A 27,248-nucleotide genomic window follows, 5' to 3' on the forward strand; every position below is an offset into this window, starting at 1 on the left:
GTTAGCACTCAGCAAGTGGCAACGTGGTGCGGTGCAGTGCCGCGCAACATGCAGGTGCTCAGCGTGAAGCCTTCGTCTGCTGAGAGACCAGCACCAGTTTCACATGATACTGGCTGGTGGTTTCCGTTGCCATGGTGATGTTTCCTTCTTCCTGCATCAGAGCTAGTTGGTAATCTGAGTCAAGGTTATTCTCCTCCCTCCTTCGCTCACTCCCTCCCTTCCCTCACTTCATTCTCCTCCCAGAGTGCACAAGCACACACCACCATCAGATAAATGGATGGTTAAAACACTTGTGCAGACATCACAAGCAGACTGATTCATTCCTCGCTTTGTGCTGTAGAGCAGTTGTTTCCTCTTTTTGTTGTGGCTGCAGTACACTGAAGGAATTCTTAGCTGTACATTTGTCTTTTATCAGTTTTATTTCTGGTGTGGGGTGACTCAAAGGTTTTATTTTTTAACAAAAGGAGATTTACTATTGTGGAATTTGGTTTTTAAAAAATGGTTTCAGCGCAGTGTGTAAAGTACTTTTGTCCTACTTTTAGTGAAATTTTTTTTTTTTTTTTTTTTTTTAGTTGGGGATTAACCACATTTACTTAAGACAAAACAAAGAGCAAAACCATACACAATGAATGTGCACAAAAGTCTTTTTAAGCGCTTCTCTTCCTAAATCGGTTTTTAATTTCAGTCAAAACACAGTGTAACACACTACATAAAGATGTGCATGATGGAGAATAATTTCAGTCCATCTTCCAAGGAAAAATATATATTTTGGTGTATTATTCTTGTATCAGGTAATTCTGACTGTAAACACAACTCCTGGTGGCTTTCAGTTAAACCTCACACAATGAGCACTCCATATGAAGGTGTGCATGAAAGGAAGGAATTTAAGTTTGTTGTCTTCAAAGGGAAGTGTGTGTGTGTGTGTGTGTGTGTGTGTGTGTGTGTGTGTGTGTGTGTGTGTGTGTGTGTGTGTGTGTGTCAAGGTTGAAACTGTGATCTGGTAGAATCACAGTTTCTACCAGTAGAGATTGTGATGACAATCTCTACTGGTAGAAATTCTGATCCAAATGTTGTCACAGTAGTTCGCAGAGGATCTTGTAACTAAAGTTACATTATTGAGTTTGAAAACCAAACTTTTTGAAAATGTTCCATTTCACATCTATTTTAATTGTTGAAGGCTTGTAGCATGGGAATGTGTACAGATTCTGGGTAGAAAATGAAGTACCTTGAAATATGTAATGTAAGATGCCATTTTAAAGAGTACTGTCTGGAGTATTAACATGTGACGTTTCATAGTTTAATACCTGCTCAGTGTGGAGACACAGCTGAATCAACATTCAGAGCATCTCGATGCACGCAAAAAAAAAAAAAAACAAAGCTGCATTTTTGAAGATTCTTGGACCATACTTTGACTAGTCTCTTCCAACGGCATCTTCATATTTCTGGTCCGATATGAGATACACAAAAATGTGATGTACAAAAAATGTGACGTACAGGAACTGAGAGGTTTGTTGGAACTGTTAGCTACTGCTTGAAGTGTTCAAACCAAATTGTATTGTGAGTACCAGACAACAGTGCACTCTAACTCATGGCATAGTTCCAAGCTGGTTCTGTAACAACTGGAATGCTATAGAGCGTGATGTACACAGAGCGTGACGTACCATGTCTGTGCATCATTACTGGACCTAATATCAGACACATTCAAAGAAATAGATGACTAAATCTTAACTATACCTTAAAGTGGACCTGCATTGAAATAAATGTGGTCAGATTTCAGAAAGAAATAGCTGATATGTATTTATAAGACTCTTGTGAATGCAGTAAAGTAAATCTGTAAGCCCAAATTTGTAATTCAGCGGAGAAATCTTCGTTTAAAAATGACAAATTTGCAGCTAAAATTTAGCCCTCTGTGAAAACAGTTTGTACAGCCGTATCATTTCCATGACGTCAGGGACAAGACGACGCGCTCCTGCCTTCAGTCCGATCCCGCATTGAAATTGATTTTATCTGTTAGTAATGTTACTTATACACATCCTGGTTTCAGCATCCAAAAGTAAGCTGCAATGAATGTGAGATACAGATCTGTGTGCTCAGATCAGCAACGACATTGACAGCGGGCGCCGTTCTTCCTCTCCCGCTCTCTGCCTCCGCTGCGCTTATTAAGTCTGTGGGCTCGTTAACGAGCTCGTTAACTGCCGACGTGGGCCACTCACACCGCCCGTGTCTGCTTTGCAGCCGGTGTTGTGCCACATTCACCGCACAACACCGGCATCACCTCTCTGTCTACTGAATGGAGCTGCAGCACACTTGGCACAAGTCCTGAGATTACGCTCGCTGTTTTAATGCGAAGCGGCCGGTACACCTGTTGCTGCAAGGACAGACTTCTTGCGGCAAAATCCACAGCACCGCATGTCTTGGCAATCGGAGCCCCAGAGCTCCATGGACGCTGAGAGAGGTTTATATATTTTCAATGACTGGGATTCTTTGCGGGTCTCGCCTCCATATCCTGCGATGGTACGGGAGGCGAAAGACAGTAGATTTTCATTGCGACACCACTCAGTCAAACGGGCGTATGAAAAAGTCCCCCAAAATAATTTTCAGGCAAAAATAAAAATAAATGTACTCACCAAAACGTACCGCAAGACAATATGAAGTTTTAAAAAACCGTCGATCCTTCCGTATAAGACAAAAAGGTAAGCGATGCAAACTGACGTAAATCCACTAATTACAGTTGGCGCAATGCATGCTGGGAGAGGGTCTTGTCCATGATGTCTCGGCAGCATCCATGATGAGAGGGACAATTTGCGGAGGGCTAAATGTTAGCTGTAAATTTGTCATTTTCAAATGAAGATTTCTCCGTTGAATGACAGATCTGGGTTTGTAGATTTACTTTACTACATTCAGAAGGATCTCATGTGTAAATGTAAGTCATTTTTTTGTTCAAAAAATCTAACTGCATTTTTTTCAATGCAGGTCTCCTTTAACTAGTGACATTCCATAAACAGCTGCCCTGCATCATTGGTGTGTCATCTAGGGATGGGACGATATGCTTTTCCCCCGATTCGATTCTCTCACGATTTTTTGGGTGCAGAGTCGATTTAAATTGCGATTTTTACGATATTGCCGATTCTTAGTTTAGCTTTCTTAATACCAGTGGAAAAAGTTGCATAATGATGTCCATATCAGGAGGCATATTTTCCCCCAAAATACACATCACATGTGAATCTGTTTTTAATATTTATTTGTTCTGCTCAGTCAGTGCTATAAAAAAACAAATTTTACAAACAGAAAACCTGAACCTGAGTACCTGAAAAATCCAACGTGAGCCTTTTGTTTCAGAGAAATACTTTCTGGAAGGTACCACATACCTCGCCTCCAGCGTATGTAGCATGTTCCTGAAACCCGTATTTTCCACAACACTATAAGGCCGCAGGTCTTTGCAAATAAAGACAGTGCTTGATTTTGTGATGCATTTCGCTTTGTCAGAACTGCTGGGTAGATTGGAAAATGCTGCTTTCAGTGTCTGCTGATTTGCTGCTACAGGACGATTGGCTGGAAGCTCTGCATTTACTTCAGGATGGTGCCTTGCTAGGTGGGCATTGAGGTTTGTCGTATTTCCGCAGTACACAACGTGTGCATTACAGATCTTACAAATAGCTTTTGACATGTCCAGTTCTGCTTTTCCCTTCGAAGCAAAAATCCAAAATGTGATGGTGGGGGTTTTAACTCAGCGAGTTGCCCGCCATTCTCTGCTTTCAGTTTAAGTTTTTGTTTTTTTTTTCACACGGACAGATGTGACGTCGCGTTTCCAGGTAGAGAGTCGGAGAAAAGCATTTCGCCCTCTGCTGGAGAAAAGCAATAACTTTTACAAACCCGGCTGATAAACGTAGTCTAAAATGAAGCATTCATATTTAGAAAAATATCAATATTTTTGTTAAAAAAATCGAATTAAAAATCGTAAAACAAAAATTGCGATACTTATGTGAATCGATTTTTTGTTTTTTTTCCCCCCTCCCACCCCTAGTGTCATCTCTGGGGGTCTGCAGGTTTTTGTGACGTACAAAAATGTGAGGTACTCTGTAACAGGAAACAATAAATGAGTGTACATGTTCCCATGCAACAAGTCTGAATATGGCAAAATATGAGTATGACTTCCCGATTGATATTTTATGATGATTCTGGCACGTTAGATAGAAAGGACATTATTTCCTGAAAATAAGGTATTACAATTTTCTCCAGTGTAAGAACTACATCTGCATCTTCAGGCGCCTGTTAAAAACAGCTTTGTGGAGACATTCCACATGCACATCCACGTGCACGTTCACGACAGCAGTAAAATAGTGTCCTGCGACACAGACAGCAGCGCTACTACATGTTAGGATCCAAAATCTGACAGACTCTGAAAAAAGTAAGAGTTTCAGGGTGAACTGTGTTGTCTCCTCTCTGTACATTCTATGTAAATCCCAGCCATCACTTTCAAATGAAAGCTCAGAAGCTTCTTTATTGGACACAGCAGCGTTCATTTCACTCTGTCTGTCGGCCATCGGGGTTTTCTGCTTTCCCTAAAATATGCGTCACAATGCCAAGAAATGCAGAGTAAGACGTTTTCCGGAAATTCACCTGCTATTAACAATAAAATACATCAGCGACCACTAATTATTACCGCATGTACACTGATAGATTTATAATCATGAATACTTTGATGTTATGTAGCGAACCGGGATGATAAATAATGTGTGAAACGCCTTTAAACAAGCTTCAATATGCTTTTTCTTCTTGCATGGTGAGCGTGCATACAGGCCATGGTGGTTGAGTGCATTACTTATTGTTTCTTGTTGTTTTCTTTGAAACAGTTGTGCAATTGTAATTCCAGGTCTTTTTGAAGCTCTCCACAAGTGGTCCTTGGCTCTTGGAAAACTCTTCTTATAATAGTTTTCACTCCTCTGTCAGAAATATTGTGAAGAGAACCTGGTTGTGGCCATTTCATGGTGAAATGATGTTATTTCCACTGCTGTTTCCTTCTCAAAGGTTGTATCATCTTTCTTTTCCATTGTTGTGGTGAAGTGAGATCTGCCTGGTAGGTAGCTATCATGGTATTCTGGGTTGAACTGCTTGATCATCTCTTTGAAACCTTGATCGATAACCATGAACAACGGGTCTCAGACCAGAAGATCCTCTGTTCAAAACCTAACCAGACCGCACAATCACTCAGGGCCCTTGGGCAAGGTCCTTAATCCCCTAGTTGTTCCCGGTGTGTAGTGAGCGCCTTGCATGGCAGCATAGTGCAGCAGATAAGGAGAAAAATACTTCAGTTATACAAAGAAACATAAAATTTGGTACACTTGCTCACTAGGACCAACTCTTTTGAAAAGTTTGGATAGCCACGCAACATTTCAATATGGCCACCATTTTTTCAAGATGGCCGCCAGTTGTACCGATTTCTGTCATTTTTTGGGTATACATATAAAGAAATACACATTCAAGTGTTCCATTCCTGTTCCACTTTGCAGAACAGTTAATTTAATAAGTCAGAAGTAATATATTTTTCATTATGATGAATTATATTTAACAAAATGACCATCGAGGGACCCTTTTGCTATGAGAAAAATCTCTAAAATCCCTTTCGCGATAGAAAACTTTCTTTTTTGTTTGTCTGGTAAGAGAACTTGGTTCTAGGATTTGTATTGTTATATATGATGCACAAACGTATGGTGGTAATAAAGAAGATAGAAGCAAATCACAACAATGCATTGAAAACTCCAAATTATAAGGCTGGAATTTTAGTTCCGTTACGGCGTTGACGTATCCTAAATTATTTTGAATGCAAGAGTTGTGAGATACCTATAGATGCAGTCTCTGCCTGTCATGAAATATTTTCAGAATTCATGAATGAAAAGATGGACTATAGCTATGTAGGGAAAATAGAACTGATCCAGATGTGCATCATTGTGACACTGGCTCAGTTTTGCAGTTACAAGCTGGTAAATATGCACTGTATGAGTGGCAGTCTTGCTGGACAATGATTTGATTTAGTGCACTTTTTGGAAGAAAAATATATTTACCACTTTCACTTTGTGCTATTTTAATTGTATTCTTTAAGTATAAGCAAATGAAGATCAATAAAAAATGTATGAGCTCATTTATGTGGCTTGTGTATTTGCAGCTGAAAAAAAAACTTCAGGCCAGATAGGAAGAAGATGTGTCCTTTTCCAAAAGACATTAGGCCGACTAACTCAGCAAACCCATACAAAAATCATAAGCTCATTCAGGAGACAGCTTACAGGTCACATTTGCAACTGCACAAAGCTGTACAAGCTAGTCTGAGCCTGTAGCATCTGCACAAAGCTGTACAAGCTAGTCCGAGCCTGTAGCATTTGCACCTGCCACAGCAGCCAGAGTTGCAGCCACATTTGGTGAGTTGTTCACAACTCTTTGCAATTGATGAGTTGGCTGTCCAGTAGACCTTCCACTCATCACCTGCTTTCTCCCAGCCCCAATCAGATGGACTCTCTGCTTCTGGCTGATGTAGTATTGCCTGAGCCCATATGCATCCTGCCTGGGATGCTGCACGTTTGGTGTGTTGAAGCAGAGCTGCACTGGTAGGAGGGATGGCTTCATACGACCTCTGCTTCCTGGCAAACAGGTCAAGTCTGGCTTCATCTACACTGTCAACAGTGCTGGATCTGTCATACATGAGAACCACAAACTTCTCCAGAATCTCCATGTCTGCATCCTCAGTGGACGGAGGGTACTTGCTCAGTTTAGAAAATACTGGGGTAACCTCTGGGAACATATCCCAAGTTTGCCAAGCTGTCTTCTTCCCTTTGTTTCTAAAGGCTGAGACCACATCACAGCCAGTGAAGGCATGGAAGAATGGCATTCCTGTGGCCCTCTCTTGGCCTACATAGTCTGACAGGTCATGGATGGGAATCCAGCGAAGTCTCGAACCTTGACTGAATGCCAACCACAACTGCTGCACACCCATACTATGTAGAAGACACTTAAGCCAGTGACCAGCACATCTGTATCATTGGCTTTGATCATGACAGACTTGCTGCCATGGCTCTATAAAACCAACAAAGAAACTCAAATACATGGCCAGGAGGGCATAATTGACGTGATCAAAACTTCATGGCGGCCATCTTGAAAAAACGGTGGCCATCTTGAAATTTTGAGTGGCCATCCAGTGAAAATGATGACTTAACCTATGAAGATGATGTGTAGAAAATTTCATGTTTCTTTGTATAAGTGAAGTATTTCACTGAAAAATGAATTTATGTGCTGCACTAGCACCCTGACATCGGTGTGTGAGTGCGTCTGTGTGAATGGGTGAAAGTGAGGCATAATTGTAAAGCGCTTTGAGCTTCTGATGCAGATGGAAAAGCACTATATAAATGAATTCCATTTACTATTTTTACCATTTACTGTCGTGGAAGGCAACTTCTGCCTTGCAGGTTTTGCATTGCACGTTTATTTTTTTAATTTGGTTAAAGTGCTCCCAAACTTTTGAGCTCTGTTGCCAGCTAGCCATGATATTATTTGTGCTAAACTTTTCTTGTGACATCACAGCTGACCCCGATTACCACTACTGTGCATGTGTGTCAAGGACAGCAAGGCAGCAGAAGGTACAGCAGCAGTTTTGAGAGAAAAACAAAGCTTAAAAAATAAAGGATGATGTAGATTATTAAATTAATCGCAGACTATTTTGATAGTCAACATAATTGTGACTAGTCAACTAATCGTGGCAGCCTTTGTATGTATGCATATATATGTACAACCCCTGGCAAAAATTATGGAATCACCGGCATCTGAGGATGTTTGTAGAAAAAAAGCAGATCACAGACATGACACAAAACTAAAGTCATTTCAAATGGCAACTTTCTGGCTTTAAGAAACACTATAAGAAATCAGGAAAAAAAATTGTGGCAGTCAGTAACGGTTACTTTTTTAGACCAAGCAGAAGGGAAAAAAATATTGAATCACTCAGTTCTGAGGAAAAAATTATGGAATCATGAAAAACAAAAGAACTCTCCAACACATCACTAGCATTTTGTTGCACCACCTCTGGCTTTTATAACAGCTTGCAGTCTCTGAGGCATGGACTTAATGAGTGACAAACAGTACTCTTCATCAATCTGTCTCCAACTTTCTCTTATTGCTGTTGCCAGATCAGCTTTGCAGGTTGGAGCCTTGTCATGGACCATTTTCTTCAACTTCCACCAAAGATTTTCAATTGGATTAAGATCCGGACTATTTGCAGGCCATGGCATTGACCCTATGTGTCTTTTTGCAAGGAATGTTTTCACAGTTTTTGCTCTATGGCAAGATGCATTATCATCTTGAAAAATGATTTCATCATCCCCAAACATCCTTTCAATTGATGGGATAAGAAAAGTGTCCAAAATATCAACGTAAACTTGTGCATTTATTGATGATGTAATGACAGCCATCTCCCCAGTGCCTTTACCTGACATGCAGCCCCATATCATCAATGACTGTGGAAATTTACATGTTCTCTTCAGGCAGTCATCTTTATAAATCTCATTGGAACGGCACCAAACAAAAGTTCCAGCATCATCACCTTGCCCAATGCAGATTCAAGATTTATCACTGAATATGACTTTCATCCAGTCATCCACAGTCCACGATTGCTTTTCCTTAGCCCATTGTAACCTTGTTTTTTTCTGTTTAGGTGTTAATGATGGCTTTTGTTTAGCTTTTCTGTATGTAAATCCCATTTCCTTTAGTTGGTTTATTACAGTTCGGTCACAGACGTTGACTCCAGTTTCCTCCCATTCGTTCCTCATTTGTTTTGTTGTGCATTTTCGATTTTTGAGACATATTGCTTTAAGTTTTCTGTCTTGACGCTTTGATGTCTTCCTTGGTCTACCAGTATGTTTGCCTTTAACAAAATTCCCATGTTGTTTGTATTTGGTCCAGAGTTTAGACACAGCTGACTGTGAACAACCAACATCTTTTGCAACATTGCGTGATGATTTACCCTTTTTTAAGAGTTTGATAATCCTCTCCTTTGTTTCAATTGACATTTCTCATGTTGGAGCCATGATTCATGTCAGTCCACTTGGTGCAACAACTCTCCAAGGTGTGATCACTCCTTTTTAGATGCAGACTAAGGAGCAGATCTGATTTGATGCAGGTGTTAGTTTTGGGGATGAAAATTTACAGGGTGATTCCATAATTTATTCCTCAGAATTGAGTGAGTGAATATTTTTTTCCCTCTGCGTGGTCTAAAAAAGTAACTGTTACTGACTGCCACAATCATTTTTCCTGATTTCTTATAGTGTTAAAGCCAGGAAGTTGCCATTTGAAATGACTTTAGTTTTGTGTCATGTCTGTGATCTGCTTTTTTTTTTACAAAATTAAACAACTGAATGAACATCCTCCGAGGCCGGTTATTCCATAATTATTGCCAGGGGATGTATGTGCATATGTTTACATATGCTTGTGTATATTTGTGTTTATATAGTTGCCTGTATAAACACACCTGTTGACCTCTTGACCTCTTCAGTACAGAGGTTGACCAGTTTGTTAATTCAGATATTTTATATATATTTAGAAGATGCACATAAAAGCAGCTAGTATAATTTTGTGATCTTGTTAAGAACTCTAGTTTTGTGTAGTTTGTGTAGTTTTATTTTTTTTTAAATATCATGCACTGTAAATTTCTTGCACAAAGACACAATAAATAACAAGTGGAGGGCGTAAGCAGTGCACATACCTCTGCCAAGGCCCAACAGCTCTCTTTGTGTATCTATTCTTAATGAGTATCAAGTGCAGGTGAGAGCGCCATTTGCCAAAGTACAACATGGAAATCAATGGAAGACGTTAATAAAATATTTATCACAAATGTATTGTTGTTCCACATCAGTCTCAAAATGTCAGCAGATCTTCCCCATTCCAAACTCTATCGCAGAAGTGGACTTCTGTTTTTGAGATACCGTTGAACAAACCATTAAAAAAAAAAGCTAATGTCACTAAAAATGTGACTTCTCTGGTGATTTATATAACTAGAATAAATTATGAAATCAGCAACTATGTGTGCTTTAAATCTGAATTTCGTGTTGTCACAGGCTCCTTTTGTGAAATCTTGTGTTAGATGTGATGTGTCTTTTTGTTCTGCAGGCCAGTGGTAAAGGTTCACTGTGGTGTGTTGATCCTGAGTACCGCCCAAACCTCATCCAAGCCCTTAAGAAGCAACACGTCCCTGCTGCACATGCCTTCTACACACCGCCCGCCTCCCCACCCAGGTGACCATTTATCAGTCACTCTGTGGATGCTATGATTTGCTGACTGAGATGGTTGTCAGTAGCCGATTAAATCTGAACTTCAGTTCTTAAAGGTTTTGTTCAGTGTTTACATTCAGTAATGTCATTCACTCCTTGTTGATGCCAACTGAAAGTGAGATTCAGTGGTATGTATACGTTTTCAAATTGAAGTTTCTGCAACACAACAACATAATATTCTGATTTCTTTTTATTTAGATCAGGGGTGGGCAACTTGTTCCAGAAAGGGCCAAGAGGGCGCAGATTTTCTTTGCAGCCACTGACTCCACCAGGTGATTTCACTGATTAATATCACTTGGAGCAGATGGAATCAGTTAATCAGTGAAATCATCTGGTGGAGTCAGTGGCTGCAAAGAAAACCTGCACCCTCTTGGCCCTTTCTGGAACAAGTTGCCCACCCCTGATTTAGATGAAAGGAGAATAGGCACATATGCTCCACTGACAGTAAATTAGTTTACCTGGCATTAGTAAAAGAAGCTTGTCTTCAATTTTAAAGTTCTCTTTTGTAAATTTTACTGTCCTCTAGTGAGTTATACTCTTTATACTGTTGAGTGAGTGAGATTTTTTTTTTCTTCCTTTTTGGTTGTTTTTCATTTCTTCTCACCTCCTTCACACATTCAGCAACTGATTATTTCTTTTGTTTCTGCAGTGCCTCATCACCCCCTCGCCATCTCTTTCTACAAGGCTGCTCATTCAAAGGTGAGGCCAAAGAACCTTCATCTCTCAGATGAGAGGTTTTAAAAGTCTGGCCATGTCCAATAAAATATGATGGTGGCTGTGTGAAAATCCAATCATTGCAGTTGTACCTTCTGTTTGTGCAGTGTTTTTGTTATGTTGCAGTTACGCACATTTCAGTCACCAAACATTCAACATCACCGTGCTTTTATTGTTGACACTTGGTTTGATTTGTTGCATTCAAGTCACTGACACCTCATGTATGCCATAATGGGGAAAGGCTTTATTTGAAGCCTCTGCTCCCCTTTCTCCCCCTCAGCATCTTGGGTTTGTAACCTTGGTGACAGGCAGAGGTTCTGCTGGTGCTGAGTGTGGAGCACTCAGTCTCACAGAAATCATTAATAATTTAGAGTCCCAGAAGAAAGCCATGAGGCTTTTAGACACACTGTCAAGGTCTGAAAAGCCTGGAGTTGCTCTCAATATCAGTGGCTGGAATTATCCTCTGTTTAAATTCAGTCTATCTTTGCTCCTGCATATCTAATCCATTCCGTAAGCATTGGTGGAGCCACTGTGTCTGTAGTTGAAAAAAAATTACCGAAAGAAGCCCTGCCTCATCTTAAAGGTGCCATGCTGCCATACGTGCACGCCTCAAGACTGATCATCATGCATGTTCTCTCCTCTTCCAGAGTCTGACATTGATGCTGCCACTGCCATGATGCTCTTAAACTCTGCCCCTGGGCACCACGTTGACCCATGTAAGAGAATCCACAACCCATCAAACTTTTACTCTGTCTCCTGACATACTGTCATACCATTGCTTAAATCTTTATTTTATTTTATTTTATTTTATGTTGGTTGTGTGCACTTTAATTTATTGCTTGTCTACCACCTGTACTTTGAGTCAAAGTGTTGGTTCTTGTTTAAGGCCTTTAATTATATATTAGAATTATTATTATTAGTTTTTTTTTAGGAAGCTACTCTTAGGTTAAAGCTTAGTAACAAGTTTTGTCAACTAGAAATACTCCACAAGGTAAGCTCCAACTTCTGCAATTTTCTGTGCTGTATTCTAAAGTGTGAGAGAACTGCTTGACCTTACTGAATTTGTTATAATTAGTTGTTAATTTTTCATCACGATCAAATATACAGTGAGGAAAATAAGTATTTGAACACTCTGCGGTTTTGCAAGTTCTCCCACTTAGAAATCATGGAGGGGTCTAAAATTTTCATCTTAGGTGCATGTCCACTGTGAGAGACATAATCCAAAAAAAAAAAATCCGGAAATCACAATGTATGATTTTTTAAATTTATTTGTATGTTACTGCTGCAAATAAGAATTTGAACCCCTACCAGCAAGAATTCTGGCTCTCACAGACCTCTTTAAGAAGCCCTCTTATTCTGCACTCTTGACCTGTATTAATTGCACCTGTTTTTGAATTTGTTACCTGTATAAAAGACACCTGTTCACACACTGTCAATCACACTCCAACCTGTCCACCATAGCCAAGACCAAAGAGCTGTCTAAGGACATCAGGGACAAAACTGTAGACCTGCACAAGGCTGGGATGGACTACAGGACAACAGGCAAGCAGCTTGGTAGAAGACAACAACTGTTATGGTTATTTATTAGAAAGTGGAAGAAACAAAAGATGACTGTCAGTCTACCTCGATTCCATGCAAGATCTCACTTTGTTGGGTAAAGATGATTCTGAGAAAGCTCAGAACTACACAGGAAGACCTGGTCAATGACCTGAAGAGAGCTGGGACCACAGTCACAAAGATTACATTAGTAACACATGATGCTGTCATGGTTTAAAATTCTTTAGGACAGCAAGGTCCCCCTGCTCATGCCAGCACATGTCCAGGCCCGTTTGAAGTTCACCAGTGACCATCTGGATGATCCAGTGGAGGCATGGGAGAAGGTCATGTGGTCAGATGAGACCAGAATAGAGCTGTTTGGAATCAACTCCACTTACCATGTTTAGAGGATGAGAACAACTCCAAGAAAACCATCCCAACCGTGAAGCATGGGGGTGGAAACATCATACTCTGGGGGTGCTCTTCTGCAAAGGGGACAGGACGACTGCACCGTATTTAAGGGAGGATGGATGGGGTCATGTATTGCGAGATTTTGGCAAACAACCTCCTTCCCTCAGTAAGAGCATTGAAGATGGGTCATGGCTGGGTCTTCCAGCATGACAATGACCCCAAACACACAGCCAGGGCAACTAAGGAGGGGCTCCGTAAGAAGCATTTCAAGGTCCTGGAGTGGCCTGGCCAGTCTCCAGACCTTTTTTTTTTTTTTTTTTTTTTTTTAGATTATGTCTCTCACAGTGGACATGCACCTAAGATGAAAATTTCAGACCCCTCCATGATTTCTAAGTGGGAGAACTTGCAAAATCGCAGGGTGTTCAAATACTTTTTCCTCACTGTACTAGTTAATGTTGATGATATATTATGGTCCTTCACTACACAATAATCTGAATGCAGCAGCGTATTCCAGATGAACTGCAGAATAACTGTACATGGTACAATGTTTGCTGCTGCCATAGTCAACCAGTGCAGAAAAGGAGCTATGCAACAGGTTGGATTCCCATCCATATACTTATTGATATAGAAATATAATTAGTGTTTTGATTATATTCTGTATTGTAATCAAGCCTAGTCCTTGTTATTATGTTTTCTTGAGTTTCCATTACTTGGCTAATTAGTTTTTTTTTGTCATATATCAGCTGACAGATGTGAGTAAAACATCACTCTTGTCGGAGGTAAAAAGATATTTTTAAATTGAGTTTTCCTCTTGGACTGAGACGAGGCCTACTTCTGCTTTGTACTTGTAAACAAATTAAGGCTTCTGCAAAATTGTGTGGTTTACTGCATCTGGTTTCTGCCTTTTCTTGTAAAATGTGAAAAAACACGAGGTTATGTTTGGGTTCAACAGTGAGATATGGTATATTCTGTAAAATCAAGTATTTTTTCATTATTAAATTTACTTTATTTAATTAAAATAATAATCATCATCATCATCATTATTATTATTTGGAGTAACTTACAGCTCACCTCAAACAAATGAGATGAAACTAGTGTTATCAGTTCATATGTGTAGCTAGAAGATACTCATACACTGCATACATTTGCAAAGGCTGATAGTTCCTTCTATCACATGAGGTGCTTTACTTGAATGCATTGTATACAGCTCAGTATAGTTTTATTTGCACTTTGAGATATGGACTAAACACTTTGTGTCATGTTGAATCTTCAGTAAAATGTCTTAATTTTCTTGAGCAATTGATGAAAATGGCAAGGAAATGGCATATATCACAAAAAAGTGGAAAATGGTAACATACATGCATACATAACGTACAACCCCAATTCCAGTGAAATTGGGACATTGTGTGAAATGTAAATACAAATAGAATACAATGATTTGCAAATTCTCTTCAACCTATATTCAATTGAATACACCACAAAGACAAGATATGTAATGTTCAAACTGATAGACTTTTTTGTTTTGTGCAAATATTTGCTCATTTTGAAATGGATACCTGCAACACATTTTAAAAAAGCTGGGACAGATGCAACAAAAGACTGGGAAAGTTGATCAATGCTCAAAGAACACCTGTTTAGAACATTCCACAGGTGAACATGTTAATTGGAAACACGTGAGTGTCATGATTTGGTATAAAAGGAGCATCCCCAAAAGGCTCAGCCATTCACAAGCAAAGATGGGGTGAGAATCACCACTTTGGGAACAACTGAGTACAAAAAATAGTCTAACAGTTTAAGAACAATGTTTCTCAACATCCAATTGCAAGGAATTTAGGGATTCCATCATCCACAGTCCATAATATAATCAGAAGATTCAGAGAATTTGGAGAACTTTCTACATGTAAGCGGCAAGGCCGAAAACCAACATTGAATCCCCATGACCTTTGACCCCTCAGGTGGCACTGCATTAAAAACCAACATCATTGTGTAAAGGATCTCACCACGTGGGCTGAGGAACGCTTCAGAAAACCATTGTCAGTTAACACAGTTTGTCGCTACATCTACAAGTGCAAGTTAAAACTCTACCATGCAAAGCAAAAACCATACATCAACAACATCCAGAAACACCACCGCCTACTTTGGGCCTGAGCTCATTTGAAATGGACAGACGCAAAGTGGAAAAGTCTGCTGTGGTCTGATGAGTCCACATTTCAAATTGTTTTTGGAAATCATGGACGTCGTGTCCTCCAGACAAAAGAGGAAAAAGACCATCTAGATTATTACCAGCGTAATGTTCAAAAGCCAGCATCTTTGATGGTATGGGGGTGTGTTGGTGCCCATGGCATGGGCAACTTACACATCTGTGATGGCACCATCAATGTTGAAAGTTACATCCAGGTTTTGGAGCAACACATGCTGCCATCCAAGCAACATCTTTTTCAGGGACGTCCCTGCTTATTTTAGCAAGACAATGCCAAACCACATTCTGCAGGTGTTAACAACAGCGTGGCTTGGTAGTAAAAGAGTGCAGGTACTAGACTGGCCTACCTGCAGTCCAGAGCTATCGCCCATTGAAAATGTGTGGCGCATTATGAAGTGCAAAATACGACAACGGAGACCCCAGACTGTTGAACAACTGAAGTAATATACTAAGCAAGAATGGGAAAGAATTCCACCTACAAAAACTTCAACAATTAGTGTCCTCAGTTCCCAATTGCTTATTGAGTGTTGTTAGAAGGAAAGGTGATGTAACATAGTGGAAAACATACCACTGTTCCAGCTTTTTTGAAACGTGTTGCAGGCATCCATTTCAAAATGAGCAAATAATAAAGTTTGTCAGTTTGAACATTAAATATCTTGTCTTTGTGGTGTGTTCAATTGAATATAGGTTGAAGAGGATTTGCAAATCATTGTATTCTGTTTTTATTAACATTTTACACAATGTCCCAACTTCATTGGAATTGGGGTTGTAACATACATAACAATGATGGTGGTGATACTAAAGCCTCGGTCCCACCTAATAATGAAGGCTGAAGAAGGTGCCACGCATGGGTGTGGGGTGATTATTCGAAGAATGACCCACGTTTTGATCTATCACGTATCCACTATGAAGGTGCCACTATGTGCCTCTCTGTACCCCACATGTGCCACGTAGCAGCCTCTAGTGAGCCACGACCGACCTGTCATTACAGCCTTGAATGGCTCGCATCAGCCACACTAAGCCATGTAGTGCCATGATAGTGCCATGATAACGCCATGTTGGCGCACATTTAGGCATGAGTTTGGTCCAAACCTCCAGCCCTCCCACACCTGGTCCCTTCAAAGTGTGGGTTTTCAGTTCACAGATTCACAGCAGCATTTAAAGATGTCCCTTCTTTTTTTTTTAAACGCAGTCCAAAAATAGACACTCCAGCACAGTTCCACAGTCGTGCGCTGTGCACCAGGCTGCTTTCCACCTGTAATGCACCAGACCAGCTAGACCCGAACCACAGGTTCCTGGAGAGCCGCCTCTGTGCTCCTCGCTGGTTCTGCGGCTCTCTGGCTTTTCTTCTGCGGCTTTAAACACACAAAACTTTATGTTTGTCCGTTTATTTCTGCAAAATCGCTCTTTTGCGCGCACGCTACTGTTGTCCTTTCATGGACAGCCGCCTCTGTGCTCTTTCTAAGTGGCTTCCTTTCCATCCTTGGCTTGCTGGCTTTATTTTTTCCCTGGCTTTAAACACAGTCATTTTTACAACGTGATTCCACTTTTGACTTTGTGTTCATCCGTTTATTTCTGCAAAAGTGCTCTTTTGTGTGCGGTGCCATTCTGCATATAGAATGAGGTGGCTGTTTTATTATATACACCTGTGGATCATTTTCAGTGTGTTTGTGTGTGTGTGTGTGTGTGTGTATGTATATATATATATATATATATATATATATATATATATATATATATATATATATATATATATATATATATATATATATATATATATATATATATATACACGAGGTCTGTGAGAAAAGTATCCAACCTTTTTATTTTTTCAAAACCTATATGGATTTGAATCATGTGTGCTTGCATCAGACAAGCTTGAACCTTCGTGCGCATGCGTGAGTTTTTTCACGCCTGTCGGTTGCGTCATTCACCTGTGGGCAGGCTTTGAGTGAGCACTGGTCCACCCCCCTCGGCTGATTTTTATTGTTTAGGAATGGTGGAGCGACTGCCGCTTTGTTCCATGAAAATTTTTTCAGAAACTCTGCCATACAGCCAGCTGGAAACCATTTGGAAGATTCAGGTGGCTTTCGGTGAATATTGTATCGGTATCACACGGTTTAAGGACCATTAAAACTGGATTAAAAACGGCCCACAGCGCTGGAGGGCGCACCGCGCCCCGAGCGGCCATCGACAGGCTGAAACGAGCAGATCACTAACAAATTTAAGGCTCTGTTGATGCAGGACGTCGTGTGAATAGCAGAGAAGTTTCATAAGAGGTCGGGATCAGCACTTTATCGGCACATTCCACTGTTAAAGGAGATTTTGTAATGAAAGACGTGCGGACGGATTTGCGCGTCGCGACGCAGCCGCTCATGGCGCTGGACAAACAACACCTCCGTGTTGGAAGTCTCACAGGACAAGTTGGAATATGCCCAGCTGTTAAACAATTTCTCGGATACTCACTCGACTGAAAAACAAAATCTCCTTTAACAGTGGAATGTGCCGATAAAGTGCTGATCCCGACCTCTTATGAAACTTCTCTTCTAGTCACACAACATCCTGCATCAACAGAGCATTAAATTTGTTAGTGATCTGCTCGTTTCAGCCTGTCGATGGCCGCTCTTGGCGCGGTGCGCCCTCCTCCGCCGTGGGCCGTTTTTAATCCAGTTTTAATGGTCCTTAATCCGTGTGATACCGATACAATCTTCACCGAATGCCACCTGAATCTTCCAAATGGTTTCCAGCTGGCTGTCTGGCAGAGTTTCTGAAAAAAAATTCATGGAACAAAGCAGCAGTAGCTCAGCTGTTTGCTGAGAATGAAAATCCGCCGAGGGGACTGGACCACTCCTCCCACAAAGCCTGCCCACAGGCAAATGACGCAACCGACAGGCAAACTCACGCATACGCACGAAGGTTCAAGCTTGTCTGATGCAAGCGCACGTGATTCAAATCCATATAGTTTTTGAAAAAAATAAAAAGGTCGGATAGTTTTCTCACAGACCTTGTATGTATGTATATGTGTGTATGTATGTATGTATATGTGTGTATGTGTATATATATATATATATGTATGTGTATATATATATATATATATATATATATGTATGTATATGTTTCTTTATTTCTTCCGCAGCTTACAAGTTATCATGATACAACTTTTAACTTTGTGTTATGTCTTCAAAATCGGTCTTTTGCGCGCCCTCCACCTGTGTTGCTGCACAGCTCCTGCTCTTAGCTGCTCCACTGGAGTTATTATCTTCCATGGCTTTAAACACACATCCACTTTCACGCAGTCACCCAAATTTTAACTTTGTGTTCGTCCAATATTGACTGAAATATCACTCTTTTGTGAGCTGGCGTTCTGCCTAAATGCTCGTTTGAAGCATGATGATGAGTCACTGCCTCAGTGCGCACACACATCGGAGCTCATGTGATCCATTAATTCCAGAAGTGATTACAGGTGTTTTCAGCATCCAAGGTTTGACAGAAAATGATTAATCCGCTACAAAATAATTATTTTATATAGAGTCTAGCGCACAGAGCAGGTGGAATTGTGTGCGCAAGAGAGCCGCTCCAAAAATAGCCTCTCAGGTCTTGCCTCAGTGCGCACACACAGCAGAGGTCATGTGATCCATTAACAAGATATTAAATCAACATACTTTTACATACAACAGACATCAACATACATACTTTTACAGCTAGGAACTGTTTTATCAAGCTATAAAAAAACATTAAAAATAATTACCTTAAGCTGTTCAAAATACATTCCACATGGAGCAGAAAAGAGAGGGGGGAAAAAAGCGTCCAGATGAAACAGTCCTCTGATTCTAGAAGTGATTAGAGGTGTTTTCAGCATCCAAGGTTTGGCATAAAATGATTAATCCACTACAAAATAATTATTTTATATAGAGTCCAGCGCACTGAGCAGGTGGAGTTGTGTGCGCAAGAGGAGAGCTGTTCCAAAAATAGCTTCTCAGGTCCTGCGAAGGTGCCAGACGCACGGATAATGGACTTTTTGCAGACTCGTAAGCACCACGCAAATGCCTCTAAGCCGTCGCAGTAACTCGAACACAAACTGCGCCACGCTGTTGTTGCTAAATTTTGAACATCTTGAAATTAGTGCCACGCTCAGAGAGGAGCCTCGTTAACTGAAGATAATGCCTCTAAGAGCCACTGTAAGCCACTATACTGCCACGATAGCTCATGAAACAAACAAAAAAAAAAAACAGGGTGCTTGGCTCCTTCTTCATCCTTCATTATTCGGTGGGACCGCGGCTTAAAACATTATTGTCAATGTCATCTGCTCTGAAATTTCATGGGTTATTCTTTACCTCATGCCCCAACCCCCCCCACCAAATTTTGTAATACTTGTTCAGCATACCATAGAGCACCCTATTTTTAGTGTTAATATGATTTTCAGACAAATAATTGGGGTTGAAAACATTACCTCCTTAGTTGAATAAGGATAACAAGAAAAACTAAAAACATGCACAATATCCCGTTTATCTGTTTAAAAAAATATGAAAATCACTGTGGACATTCAAAATATTAAGAATGGTCTTGGATTACTCAAGTGTTAGTATATGGATGAGTAAGTGATTCAGGCAGGATTGTTAACACATTAGCATGCAAAATAATGTGTTGGACATAGGAACATTAAACTTGTGGTTGACTATGAATATCAGTATGAATATGAGCTGAGAAGAATTTCATGTTTCCGGTCAAGCTCAATCATGAGATATTGATAGATTAATTGATTGCCACTGATCACCCTGTCATCACTCAGGCATATAATCCCATGCTGCCACCTAGTGAGAGAATGCAAAAAAAATTAGATTAGATTAGATTGAACATTAATAAACCCTTGGGAAGACTCCCTGAGAGAAATTGAGGTGCCAGCATTATTGGACAGTACCACACAGGGTAAGAAGCACACAGAGTATCAAAAGTAGAAGTAAAATACAACTTGCCAAATATAAATACAAATAGAAATACTGTTTGCTACTGGCTTACTGGCTACTACTGTTCCTCTCATTCATGACCTTTGTCTTCCTGTTACTCCTCCTCCCCTTGAGTGAGGAGTTGTACAGTCTGATGGCCAGAGGGACAAAGGAGCTTTTCAGTCTGTTGGTCCTGTACTTGGGAAGGAGCAGTCTGTGGCTGAAGAGGCTCCTCTGGTTGCTGATTATGGTGTGCAGAGGGTGACTGGCATCGTCCATAATGTCCAGCAGTTTGTCCTGTGTTCTCTTTACTGCCACCGTCACCAGAAAGTCCAGCTTCATGCCAACCATAGAGCCGGCCTACCTGATCAGTTTGTCCAACCTGGATGTGTCCTCCTTGGATGTGCTGCCCCTCCAGCACACCACTGTGTAAAAGAGGATGCTGGCTACTACGGACTGGTAGAACATCCACAGGAGTTTCCTGCAGATGTTTAATGACCGCAGCCTCCTCAGAAGTGCAGCCTTCTCTGTCCCTTCTGTACAGGTGGTCGATGTGGGTTGTCCAGTCCAGTTTGCTGTCCAGCCACAGCCCGAGGTACTTGTAGGAATCCACAGCCTCCACCTCAACTTGGTCTGTACTTGCCAAAGTCGCTTTGGATTGTCTTTAACACATCCCCTGTGGCCCCTGACCTCCCCTTCACAAGTACAGAGATGGACACCACTTCTCAGAAATCAGAGACCATGTCCTCCTCACCGTCCAACATCTCTGAACATGGGGAACATGATCATTCAGTAGAAATCCTCGTGGAGAGGTTCAACTCATTGCTCACGAGCACAATGGATGTGATTGCTCCACCTAAACTAAAATTGCATCCTCCCAAAACATACTCTCAAAAAATGTTCAATGATACATTTTTGTGGCCTCATTATATAAAGCTTGCTGCTGAGATGGTACATAAATTTAGTAATGTTTTTTGTTTAGATATCCTGCATACAAACAAACAAAATGCATAAACACATTACCTCCTTGTTGGTGGTAATTATCACAACATGTTGCATGTTGTTGGGTCTTTTAAAACACCATTTTGCCTTTGAGTTTTCCTGTATACTCATTTTTCAATCTTCTGCTTTTCAGGCAACTCCGACGGTCCACTGGATCTCTCCAGACCCGACTCAGTCTTGGTGAGCAGTGACCCAAAGCAGGATCACAACTACAGCAGCGTCGCCCTGCAGCGCTGCTCCTCCCATTCATCCTCCTCATCACTTTCCTCCCTGGACGAAGGAGGCTGTGAACATGGGCAGTCCCACCGTGCCGGCAGCGAGGGCTTCCACAGTGATGAAGACTCTGACATCTGGGATGAGAGGGGTCACCATCGACCTTCACATCATGCACCCTCCATCAAGTGGCCTGCTGGCAAGAGGGCACGGCGAGAGGTGAAGCCAGAACTGGATGAAGAGCTGAAGGAAGCAGCAGGCTCATTGCTGCACCTTGCTGGTATACGCAGCTGCATGGAGGGCTCCAAACACAAGAGCACAAAACTCAGCAGAAAATAAAAATTTTCTTCCCCCCTCGTCGGATTCTTATCCATGTGAACCCTAACCTTTGACCCCTGATTATGTGTCCCAGTGTGCCTCCTTCTCCTTATCTGATCGTTCACTGGCCATTTTGAGCCTTTTTTGTTTGGGATATTCTTCTCGAACAAAACAAATGGCAATAGTATCGTTCACACAGGAGAACAAAGCCATATAGCGACTTTTGTAACTCGGGGGTGGGGGGTTGTAACTGTCAGGATGGGTGTTGTATCTGAGCTGTGGAAAACCACTAAGAAACCCATCCAGAACAACCTACCTGCTTCTGGCGGCTATGATGAATCAAGGATTTTTGTTTTTTTGTTTTTGTTTTCCCTCTGAAAGACGAGATGGGACATAGTGAAGGTTTTATAACTTGACACGTTGCATGCTTCCTCCTCAAACCTTTATCCTCTTCCGAGTGAATCTATTTATGAAGCGAATGAGTGCATGTTTGTAACAACAAAATCTAACCTCCTGGTGTTATCAGTTTCTCCTTTTTGTGCTAAAGAAAAAAAAATGCCAGTTTTGAAAGGAATTTTTCTCTTATGAATCCTCTTATGTGAGAGATGCAATAATTAATCCACAACCTTAACTTTTTTTTAACACTCTTTTATGGTGGTCTTTTTCTGCACCACATATGTTTGTGAAACTTCACAAATAAGAGGACGTAAGAGGTAGTATTATGTACTTGTTATATGGTAAACAACACAACAACTCTGGCTTTATTTCAGGATTAGTAAAATGTAGATATAGTATTAATCTTCCACTGCCAAATTCAGCTGCAAAGACAGCTATGCTACTTTGCTCAGTTTTGTGTGCCCATTACAGTGCTAAACAAAGAAAAATAGTTTTTCTCCCTCCACACTTCAACTGTCAATGCATGTTGTTCATTAGTATGTTTGTTTTAAATACATTTATTGTGCGGACATAAATCATACTCGTGGTTGGTGACAGCCTATGCAACGTGAGCTCCTGACATTGATTGGCAGATGTTCCTGTGTTAGCATAGGCTGTCTGTAGATTTTAAACTTTTTTGTGAGCATATGTCATCATGCATCATACATCATGCATGCCCACTTCATCCTTAACGTGAAACATCAGTCATAACAGACATGTTTCAAATCATCAGAAACATTTCTTCACCGTGAGAATATTCGTATTGCTCAAATGAATTCAACTGGTTTCATGACAGATCTTGTTCAGACACATAGGTTTTTTGTGTTGATACTTGGTAGGTTTGGTTGTAATTCTGCTTTTAGCTGTTTTGAATACAGAGATGGCTAAGAGTAAATTACAACAGCTTCTTGTCCCATTAGGTGGATTCTTTTTTTTAAACCAGGCACTTAATAAAGTTTATAATTTTAGAGTTGTGGACAGATGTTTACATAAACTCATCATAGACATGTCAGTATTGAGCTTCCATTCATTTCTTTGACCTGTTCTTTTCTTGTAGCAGAACAATTGTACTACATCTTTAATAGGTAAGAAAAAACACTCAAAAATTTGGTTCAAAGTTGTAGTTTATTATAAGTTTCTGAAATCAACAGGGTAAGAAACATGTACTTACATATGTACATACACTGTTAAAATTATTAAGGACTGAGAGGCTGATAGAAGCTCCTGCTCCAAAATTAATGCCTTCAAGCTTGACTGGACAAAGACGGAAAAAAAAAACTTGGAAGAAAGTTTTATTTTCTGATAAGACACAGATTGGTCGCAGGTGAGGCATTTAATCCCAAGAACACTGCACTAGGTGTTAAAGTGGGACTGGCACACTGGACAGTGAGATTACATTAATGGAGGGTGAGAACTTGCTCACAATTCTGAAGAAAAACCTCAAACTATCAGCTAGACAGTTGAAACGTCGAAAGTCCTCACATCAACCTAATCAAAAACATCTAGACTCTGGTCAAACATCTGGTCCAAGCTAGGAAACAAACACATTTCATTGAATTCTGCCTCAAAGTGGGGTCAAATGTCCAGGCAGAATTACCTGTGAAGCTTGTTGATGGTCAGCACAACTGCCTGGTCAAGGTGAACTTAGCTAATAGTGTTCAACCACATATTAGTTGTGCTGTATGTATATTTCTGACCCTGTGTTGATTTCTGAAAACCCAAAATGTGCACAGTGTTCACGGGTGTTTGTTACAGGTATATGTTGTACGATTATTACGCACCAGAAGAACAGTTGAAAGAAATCTCCTGAAAGCCGATTACCACACCATCTATGTCCATGTTGAGTGTATATAAAGTTATGACCGTGACTACATTTGCTCATCCTGTGGCAAAGTTGATTCACAAATTGAGAGATGATGTTAATATGTCCAATGTAAAGATGGAGAACGGGACAGTGTCGTCATTCCCAGAGTGAGTAGAATTTGTTACGAACGTTAATTGCCTCGAAGGTGAGAGGTTGAAGACCTGTGCTGCTCTTCATGTTGTTGCCGCTGGTTCTCACTGGCCACACGTGTATCATTCTTGTTTTTCTTCAACAAAATAAGGAAGTGTACACTCTTCTCAAGCTGTGAAATGGAGTGCTTGTCACTTTATTGCATGCAGTTCGCTGAGGGGGAAGTTGCAAATGATATATGTAAGCAGCTATGATCCTCATTGGAGCTTTTCAAAAAAGCTGCACACATGAAGCGTATAAAGTAGCATGGAAACACATAACAGTAATTTACCTTTATACATACATATGTATATGTATGTCTCGTTTGGCCACAGGAAAATTGCAAGTCTGGATCACATTGTGTCACTGTCAGTGTCAGTGCCAAATGTTATATGTGCCACTGATGTAAACGTGCAACGACCATGTCACTATATTCTGCTGCTGCCATAACATTGTGACGTAGAACAACAATACCCTGCTTTTCTAAACTATTCTATCAGGACGTGAGACATGACTAAAGTCATTATGGTGACTTTAATCAGTTCTCTGATTTATTTTTAATGGGATGTGGTCTTAGCGGTAAGCTGTAGATCTCACAAATACTGCACACAATGGTTTTGTTTAGCTGTGAATTGGAACAAATTACTGTTCTTTAATCGTCTTATTTATGACGTTAATTTATGGGATGATTGAACGTATACTCTGTCAGACACTGGTCATTTGAATCAAATGATTAGGCACATTTAATTTCTCCTCTGTGAACTGCTAAATGTAATTTTTTATTTTGCTTTTTTTGTTTGTTTCCCAGTACATACTTTTTTCTGTCACTATTTTATAGTGATTTAGTTGCCATTGTCTTTGTAAAGAAATGCTTTCAATTTAACATCGACTGCCGGGTTTTCTTGTTTTGCTTTTTTGTTTTTAGGCTGAGTAGAACAGAGATGATTAACATTGATTCTGAAACCTTATTGCTCACAAAATTGATGTACAGCTGGGATTGAAATTACTTACAGTATGGACAGATTACCTTCCAGATGCAGAATTAATTTAATTCTGGTTTAATCATTTTACATTTGTCTCATGTAGGATTTATGTGTCAATAATGTGACTGGTTACAAATTTATGATTAGAATAATTGTGTTAAATGATGACTACAGTTGCAGGTGTTCAAATGTCCAGAATACCTATGGGAAACAGACTAAGGGCCCTATCTTTCACCACAGATGCGTTGCACATCTGCAGAGTTTAGCGCAAGTCCATTTGGGGTGTTTAGCTGTATACACACATTATGTAATCTGAGCACAAAATCGAGTACAGGGTGCAAAGGACTTGGATTTGTTGTCTTGGTAAGCTATGGGCATGTTTTAGGTGTAATCTTACATGAATAACTCAGCTGTTTGTTGTTAAGAGTGAAAGTGGACTCAAGTGAGAGGTTGTCAGGCGAGTTAACAGAGCTGCGTCAGGGCGTGACGGCGGATAGCGGCCACCACAACTCCCTGAGTGGAAGCAGTGAGGTGAAGTTGCACATTTTTCGGTGAATGTTTTCTTTCATTTAATGGTTGTGTTCAGTTTGTTTTTGTTGTGTATACAGACAGGGTGCACTTGTGTCATGAACCCATTCATGTAAGACACATCAGAATATGCTGTTTAAATACCACAAATACAGGATGATCAACATCAGACTAGCTTCATGGTGGTCTGTGGCACAGCCGCTTTCTGGTTCCACATGGCACCAACACCGCTGACCACACATCATGTTTAGACTGATACGGCCATGAGTGCCAAAAACTTACAACTCTGTCAAGTAGAAATAAGGAGTAATGTCTGTGTTGCACTGGGTGACAGATAGGGCCCTGAGTCAGCTCCCGTTGCTGTGTAAGTGCAGATTTATATTTGGACTGACTGCAGCGGAATTACAGATGGTTCTCTTGATTCAAAGAAAATCACTTTCTTTCTGTTGCACCTGCAAAAGAAGATTCTGTTGGTTTGATGGGGACACTTCTGGGCTGTGGAGGATCTGCACAATTTGAAACCAAGTTGCTTCATTGCTTGACAGGTGTTAAAAATATACCAAGTGTTATTCAAAATTCTGTTGCAGTTCCTGCGGGTGGACATTTTGTTGCATTTGACAAAGTTGCCAACCCAGTATCAGTTTGTCAGTAATTGCTGAGTTTTTTTTTTTTTGTTTTTTTTTATTTCTTTTTTGGACCGATACACCTTTTGGTTTTTGTATGCTAACCTCTGTTGATAAAATGTTTATAAGATTTATTTTCGCCAAAGATATGCAACAGCATTATATATGGTATTACAAAATATTAATAAAAACCTGTTGTTATCAATCTTGGGCATCTTTTTATTGCACCTGTGCACAGAAGTACATTTTGGCTCAAATTCTTTGTTTCCCATTTAAACAACCCAGTTTAGTTGGAACAGGTTGACATAAATACTTTAAAATTTGCAGTTTGTTTGTTTTTTAGAATGTAAATTGATGGATAACTGCCAATCTGAAATCATATTTGAGTCATGACCTTTAAGCACTTGGGAAGGTCAGACTCAAAAGTAAAGTAAACTCAAACTGTTTTGCACCAACGTGCATGAAAGATAATGGAAGATTTGTGTGTTTATTGAGGACAAAGTTGCATTTTTCACAGGACTGTATGTTCTGGTATCACTAAATCACAAAGAACTTGCACGACTGTGTCAACTGTGCACAGCGGTGCTGCGCGCTCTGAGCGGCCCATCTTGTTTAGTCTGGGTAATAGCTCAGCTTCACCGTTTTGTCTGTACAAACAAGCGGTGATAACGTTCTCTCCTCAGCAGAATATTTCACGAGGAAGCCACGTAGCCTAAATGTGCGCAGTGATACACCTGGTATAAAGGCTGCAGCTGCAATTTTTTGGTTAATAATGAAATGCAGTAAATGTGGCCAAATTACTGCTTTTTCACATCCCTCTAGTAACTCCTGCAAATTATTATTATTTTTATTTTTTTTGCTTGTCTCATTCAGAACGATGTGGTTCCAGCACATCTCCCCCCCCCCGCACGAGCATCTTGAAAGCACTGTCAGGCTGCCAGAGACGCACCTTTTATTAATGCAGATTCCAGGTCCGTGCCTGCCGTGGGTGCATCATCAGATGTCCTAACGACACTCTGGGCTGTAAGTTAATTAGTTATGGAGG

At 40.4% G+C, this 27,248-nt stretch overlaps 1 protein-coding gene across 2 annotated transcripts in view; it reads left to right on the forward strand.

Moving 5' to 3' along the window:
• The window catches only part of foxn2a (forkhead box N2a), a 92,378-nt gene extending 65,970 nt beyond the window's left edge, over positions 1-26,408 (forward strand). The window contains exons 3-6 of one of the 2 annotated variants that reach the window (XM_034184510.1): positions 10,144-10,268; positions 10,954-11,003; positions 11,666-11,734; positions 21,244-26,408. In XM_034184510.1, the coding sequence (XP_034040401.1) occupies positions 10,144-10,268; positions 10,954-11,003; positions 11,666-11,734; positions 21,244-21,662 (663 nt within the window). In that variant the 3' untranslated portion in view covers positions 21,663-26,408. The remainder of the gene's footprint in view (positions 1-10,143; positions 10,269-10,953; positions 11,004-11,665; positions 11,735-21,243) is intronic. The other variant, XM_034184511.1, reaches the window with a different exon arrangement.
• Positions 26,409-27,248: the final 840 nt, after the last annotated feature.

Source organism: Thalassophryne amazonica, chromosome 13 (genome assembly GCF_902500255.1).
Source record: "Thalassophryne amazonica chromosome 13, fThaAma1.1, whole genome shotgun sequence".
NCBI lineage: Eukaryota > Metazoa > Chordata > Actinopteri > Batrachoidiformes > Batrachoididae > Thalassophryne > Thalassophryne amazonica.